Source organism: Mycetomoellerius zeteki, unplaced genomic scaffold, assembly GCF_001594055.1.
Source record: "Mycetomoellerius zeteki isolate Tzet28-1 unplaced genomic scaffold, Tzet1.0 scaffold358, whole genome shotgun sequence".
In the NCBI taxonomy this organism is placed as follows: domain Eukaryota; kingdom Metazoa; phylum Arthropoda; class Insecta; order Hymenoptera; family Formicidae; genus Mycetomoellerius; species Mycetomoellerius zeteki.
In genome coordinates, this window is record NW_017257347.1 from 191451 (window position 1) to 198860 (window position 7410).

General features: G+C 33.4%; 1 protein-coding gene across 4 annotated transcripts in view; it reads left to right on the top strand.

The window, feature by feature from the left end:
- LOC108725735 (sphingomyelin phosphodiesterase) overlaps nucleotides 1-7410 on the top strand; it is a 45550-nt gene that overhangs the window by 37467 nt on the left and 673 nt on the right. For 3 of the 4 annotated variants that reach the window (XM_018452933.1, XM_018452936.1, XM_018452934.1), the window contains exons 7-10: nucleotides 737-1099; nucleotides 1180-1372; nucleotides 1516-1700; nucleotides 3955-4140. In XM_018452933.1, the coding sequence (XP_018308435.1) occupies nucleotides 737-1099; nucleotides 1180-1372; nucleotides 1516-1700; nucleotides 3955-4140 (927 nt within the window). Of the gene's footprint in view, nucleotides 1-736; nucleotides 1100-1179; nucleotides 1373-1515; nucleotides 1701-3954; nucleotides 4141-4811; nucleotides 4974-7410 lie in introns of those variants that run through there. The other variant, XM_018452935.1, reaches the window with a different exon arrangement.

Here is a 7410-nt window from a genome sequence, read left to right on the forward strand (position 1 = left end):
TAATAATTAGAGGAATCATATGTAAAAAAATTCATATAATTCCATTTAAAAAAATGATCATGACCTTCAAATAACCTTGAAAATGAAGGTCAAGGTCATTGTCAAGGTCATAGTTCTATTAGCCCCTTCATATCCAACAATTTTTGTTTTAAACATTTTTTTATTTAATCGCGATGTTTCGAGTTATTTGGCTGTCTAAGTTAAAATGGGTCACCCTGTATATACATATAGTACATATATATACATATGTATATTTATATATTTGTTAATATACACTGCTAAAAAGATCACGATATAGAAAAATTTTGGGCAAAAATTGGCCAAATTTTACTGACTCTCTTGTTTTGAGAGATTACAGTGATAAGAAGGCATTAAACTTGAAATCCATAGTATCTTAAAAAATATAATTGACTTCAAGTTTTAATTAAAAAAAATTTGTTATTTTACGATGATTTTTTTATGAAGTTAACGTCAGTAAAATTTTGCCAATTTTTGCCCAAAATTTTTCTGTTCTATAATTTTTTTTAGTAGTGTATAAAAAATTCCATCTCGTTTCATATTATATCTTTTTATTAACACAACGGAGATATCTTTTTTTTTATACAAAATGTAAATAGATAGAAAGATTAGAATTGCAAATTTGTAACGTATTTTAATTCTTGAGAAGCTTGAATTCTTTCTAAAATAATTCAATTAATTGTAAGAAATGAAATATATATTATCGTTCCCCTTTTAGCTTCCCACCACCTTTTGTGCCTCAGGAGAACAGTATCTCGTGGTTATATGATGAACTTGATAAAAACTGGCGGCATTGGTTGCCGGTGGGTGTGTCTCATACTGTTCGTCGTGGCGCCTTCTATTCGGTCCTGGTTCGACCAGGTTTCAGAATTCTCTCGGTAAACATGAATTATTGTAACAATAAGAACTGGTGGTTACTGATCAATAGCACGGATCCGGTTAGCGAACTGCAGTGGCTTGTGTATGAGTTGCAAGGTGCCGAAATCAATGGCGAAAAGGTGCACATAATTGGCCACATCCCTCCCGGACATTCCGATTGTCTTAAGGTGTGGTCGAGAAATTATTATCACATAATAAATCGGTTTGTACTTGATCGTTCACAAATCGTTATTGAACTTCAACATATTAGATGACAAATACTCTCTTTCTGTTCTTACATAGCTATGAATCAACAATCGCAGCACAGTTCTTCGGACATACACATTATGACGAGTTCCAGATATTCTATGATACATCAGACCTTGGTAGAGCGCTCAGCATCGCCTACGTCGGTCCTTCGGTCTCACCATATTATGATCTCAATCCAGGCTACAGAATATACTACGTCGATGGAGATCATTCCAAGACTACAAGAGTAAGTAAGATGACATTCTACATGATTACACACATACCCCAGAACATACGACGAATATTTTCCTTAGCAATCTAGAAACATCCTACACATGCGCGTGACTTAAACGTTCTTTTATCATTTTCTAACTTACGCGTTTATTACAGATGGTCGTCGATCACGAGAGCTGGGTCATGAATCTAAAGGAAGCGAATCTTTATGATTACCCGATTTGGTACAAGTTGTATAGCGCGCGACAAGCCTACCAAATGGCATCACTTTTGCCTAAGGACTGGGACTCGCTGATTGACAAGATGACTAATGAGCCGGCCCTCTTTGATCTTTACTATAAGTAATTCTGCTCGCATTAGGATGATTAATACTATGCTCTCATAAAAAAATTTATATATTGATGATTATACCATGATCTCATAAAAAAACAGAAATGTTGTTACTCAGTAAAAAAAAAAATGGATTGATATGAATTTAGATTTTCAGAAGTAGGCATTCGCAAACGTTGAAATGAATTCTTTTTAATTCCAATGTATTTTTCTTCATTTATAGGAATTTCATAAAACACATTTCTATGCCTTTCAATCTGAAATAAATTTTTTAATTCTTTAAATGCATCTTTAAGTGAATACTGCTCAGTTCGAAATTCTGGATAGGAAATTTTTCAATTCAATTGGATTTAAAAAAAGTTTTTCCATTCAATTGAATCTAAAAATAGTAAAAATGACCATGAATGCTACTAAAGTACTACATTCAGATGGATTCAAATAGATTAAAATTTCAATTCATTCTCACTTTAACTATAATATGCCCCAAGCTAGGAAGGGAGGGGGAGGGATTCTCTGACGTCTTATAGACGATTGTTGCTGTCGTTAACTAGAAAACTGACATTATTTGTCGTCATTTTGACGTCAAAAGGACATTAAAGAGATGCTGGGTCAAAAGGATATTAAGGGAGTGCTACGAGTGACGAAATTATTAATATATATTACAGCCGTATAAAAATTCTTCTAATTGATCGAACGGAATAAAAAGTTTACAGGATTGAAATAGACACAAAATTAGGTGGGGCAGTAGACTTTATATTAAAATCGAAAAAAAGTTAAAAGATATCTTTTAGTCACCTTTAAGACTTCTTTCTTTTATGGTATTTTCGGCCCGACCAGGTTTGCACCAACCTGAGTTGAATTAATGAGTTTCGTGCTCTCCTATTGATAGAGCGTGTAACGTTGTCCAATAGCAAAGCATTTTCCGACCCAGATTGGTGTAAACCCGGTCGGGCCGAAAATGCTATTAGTTTTTATATAATTTGGCACATGCTACCTTGATCAAAAAGTTTCCGGAATTCATTCAGAAAATTCAAAATACAAGTTTATTCATCAAAAGTGATATTGTCCCCTTCAAAGTACTCCCCATCGACTGCAATGCACTTATGCCAGCGCTTGATCCAGCTCTCGAAACATTTCTGGAATTCTATTGTCGGTATAGCCATCAGAGCCGTCTTCGATTTTTCCATTACCTCTTAGTAGTGGTTTTTTGACTCGATCGAACAGAAAAAAATCGCAGGGAGCCATATCGGGTGAATTCGATGGTTGTTGGATGGTTTCGTTCTTGATCAAACAATTTAATACAAACTCGTTGCAAATTGAACTTCATTTTTAAAACTGTAAAAAATCGAAAACACGTGCAGAGGTAGATGTACTCAAGACGGCGTAACTTTTACAAATGTCAAGCTATGGCGATAAAATTTGATGGAAATGTCAATGATAGATGTGGCAACTTAACTAAAAAAACAGAACTCAAATCAGCTGACTCAGAGTATCACCTGGTGGTAATTCCGGGAACTTTTTGATCAAGGTTTATAACGTTTAATAACATCGAATCTCTAAATTAATTTTTACACAAACGAAATTGATAATATACATCCCATTTCTGGATCCTACAATGTTTGCCGTGGCCTATGTGCAACAGCCATTATCTTTCATCATAGTCTCCTTTGGGGACTCGATTTAAAAAAATATTTTATTAATGTTCATTAGAGAGAGAAATTACGCGAAAAAAATTTCTCATAATGCTGCACCTTTTATTCTATCCCGTATAATTTTCACGAGCAACTGAACTCTACCACGTCTGTCTGATGGCGATCCCGCGTATTGCTCGCGAATGAGTGACGAAAAGTATCAAAATAACAAAGATATCTTTTTCATGTTAGTATCGCTTTTCGGCGGTACAAAAAGGTATCCTTTGTCGACTTTTTGCTTTACAAAAATGGCAACCACAAAAAGATGACTTTTAAGTTGTCTTTTCGACAAAACTAAAAGATGTCTTATACATATACACGAGCCAGCATCTCTTTAAAGACGTCATTTTTATGTCAAAATAATGACAACGTCAGTTTGTTACCTGAATATTATAACATGTTAATACAAAACCTTATTATCGTACAATAATACATTCCATTATTTAAATCAATTGGATTTTAACGAATACAAATGTGAACGAAGATGGCTTTATTTTAGAAAGAAAGACTAAAATTCAATGTTCAAACTCTCTTCAAGAAAAGTAAATGACGTATTTGCTTTTATTCTTTACAGACATTATTACAAGAATTCTCCGGTGCGACCGGCGTGCAACGACGAGTGTCGCAAGAGATTGCTCTGCGATCTACGCAGTGGAAGAAGCCACGATCGAAAGGCATTATGTCAGAGTTTGGAAGCAAGGATCGACGACGAAACAAGAACAGGCTGGCGTGCATGGATATACAAGGGACTGGCACTGTCGTACGTAAAGGATTTGTGGTTTGAAATGCATTCCGGCAACGTTAAAACTAATGAAGTCGATTAATCAACTGCTTTGAATAAATATATCGCGATCATCATCTCTCAAATTGATCTGTATTTGTCTGTTTCTTAATTCTTACAAATCTGAAATTTAAAAAAAAAGGACTTATCTTGAATATGTATATATAGTAGTTTTTTCCTCAATATGCTTACTAAAATTCTGCTTTTCTTATTTTACACGTATTTTTTATACTAGTAGTAGTTGTATAGTTGTATATTTACAATAGTTTTAAACAGAATTGCAAAATAATAATTTAGAATTTGAAAAAACTATAACAAGGCCAAGATTTTTACCTAACGATTGAGTCTAATGACATAGAAATTTTATAATAAAAATCGTTATAAATAATAAATTAATAAAAATTAATAATAAAAAATTTTTAATATTATAGTAAATATTGATCAACTGCATTCAGTAACACAGACACATGATATTGCTTTATCTAAAATGCAAAAAATATATGTATAAATGTACATATAGCACACACGAAAAAGTTTTTCTATGATTGATTAAACATATGAAACATTTGCATGAAAAATTAAAGACTAATTTCTTCAAGTGAAAAGTGTGATAACAAAGAAAAATATTCGATTCTTTTCATGTGTTTCAGAACTTTCTTCATGAAATATATTGCATCGTAATCGCGTTTTATGCGCTCCTTCGAGTGTCGACCATATCAAAATAAATATGAAAAAAAAAAAACAAAATTCGTATTACGAATTAGGAGATGTCATGTTAATTTCAATTGAGTGCCTTGTTGCTTTATACGTTACAAATAACATTATAAATATATTTTTACCTAACATTACAAATTTTTCAATAAAACAACTGATATGTAGAAACGGTGTTCGGATTGTTCAATCTAATGTAAATACCTTTTAACCACTTGAATTAATTCATCGCACAGAATGGACATTAATGAACACACAAGTTGTTTTGCAGTGTGCAAAAATGCTTTTCTTAGCAGCATCTAATTCAGTCCGTGGAAGTGGAATTTGAGCCAGCTTTGTTTTAACGAAAACATCAATTAGGCTGCCTTTCCATGGACAAAGAAACCACGGAACGGAATATTGGCTGCGTTCAGCAGACTCAACAGTTTTGCAACCGTTTTATGATTGTCTACTGAGATAGGATCATTCTTCTAGATCTAAAAATATGATCCAATCAGCTCGAAGGAAACTTCCAACAGTTGCAAAACAAACGTTCAGCAGAACGTTTGTTTTGCAACTGTTGGAAGTTTCCTTCGAGCTGATTGGATCATATTTTTAGATCTAGAAGAATGATCCTATCTCAGTAGACAATCATAAAACGGTTGCAAAACTGTTGAGTCTGCTGAACGCAGCTATTGACAGAAAAGAGAAGGATGAGGATAACCCTTATCCTATCTCTTTTCTGTCAATATTCCGTTCCGTGGTTTCCTTCTCCATGGGAAGGCAGCCTTAGGGTGCTGTCCCATGGGCACGGAAAACGGAATCGGAACGGTGTAGTGATAGGAGCAACCAATCAGCATCGTTCTGATTTTAAGTAGCCTGGTTTCCCATGGGGCATATTTTTCGGAAACGGAAATTTTTCGTACTATCAATCACCAGTGATCATTAGCAATTAAGAATAATATTGAAAAAATTCAACTAAAAGGAGCATTAAAAAGATGAAAAATGTCATCTGTAAGTATTGTAATTACATGTATGTTAAATTATTTTATAATAAATTATAATGATGATTTTGCATACATCTCTAACCTTGTATGTGTTTTGTCTTATATATATTAAATATTTTTTATTTGATTCTTGTAGGAAAAGATGAAAGCGAAAACAGCACGATTATTTTTTATAAAAAAATATAATACAAAAGAACTCCACAGTTACCTTGGCAAAGAGAGTTTTGAAGAAGACAGCATCTTCAGACAGCTTTTAGACTGCTTTCTTTTTAGGAGACGCAGTCGACACAAGTTGACACAAGTGTCGTTCTATCTTTGTCACTCTCTGAATGTCAAGAAGGATAGAACGACGTTTGTGCCGATTTGTGTCATCAAATGGAAAGCAGTGTTAGTTACTCAATGAGAACAGAAATAATATCAATTTGACATTATATTGACCGAATCATGACGAAAAAATGATGTAAATTCAATAATCAGTCACAATGACGTCAAATTGGCATAATATTTACTTTCTTGTTTTCCCTGGGTATCTGGCATATTGTACTTTTTTTTTGGAGTGTTCCTCGGGTGAGGGAAAAAGACGCCTTCTACTCTAACCTATGAATAATATGGCGCAAAAAAAATACAATTGGCATATTGTACATATGATAGGTTAGAAATGTACGCAAAACCATCATTATAATCTAATATAAAATAATTTAACATACAATTACAATCCTTACAAATGACATTTTCCACATTTTCAATGCTTCTTTTAGTTGAATTTTTTCAATATTATTCTTAATCGCTAGTGATCACTGGTGATTGATAGTACAAAAAATTTCCGTTTCCGAAAAATATGCTCCATGGAAAGCCAGGCTACTTAAAATCGAAACGGAACGATGCTGAATGGTTGCCCCTATCACTTCACCTTTCCGATTCCGTGTTCCGATTTCTCTGTGGCCATGGGACAACACCTTTACTTAGGCCGGAATCAGACTAGGCATTAAAGATTGAGATTGAAGATTGAAAGATTGAAATTTGACCAATCAAAACAATAGGAGCTAAAATTCCTTTACCCTCATAGGTCAAATTTCAATCTTCAATCTTCGATCTCAATCTTCAATGCGTAGTCCGATTCCGGCCTATGCTAACGCTTTTCCTAATTTTATCTATTTGATTAAATTTGACGATTTAATTAAAACTTTTGTTATAATCAAAATATATTCTGTAATTTTCTTGTAAAATAAAATAAAAATAAACAGTATAATTTGTTAAATAAAAAATATTACATTTACACGATCCGTATTTTGCGGCTCCATGGGACACAAGGAGCATGTAAGCACGCAACGTAATTGCACTCCGACGTGCCATAACTTACCTTTAATTTATAAATAGTGATTAATTTGTTTGACAACAATTTTGAAATTAGAAGTGCATAATGAATCTTTGATATATGTTATTAGTGCAAATACAACAAATGGTCTGTTTTCTAACGTGCACTAGACTGCACTAAGGCCGGAATCAGACTATGCATTGAAGATTGAGATTGAAGATTGAAAAATTCAAATTT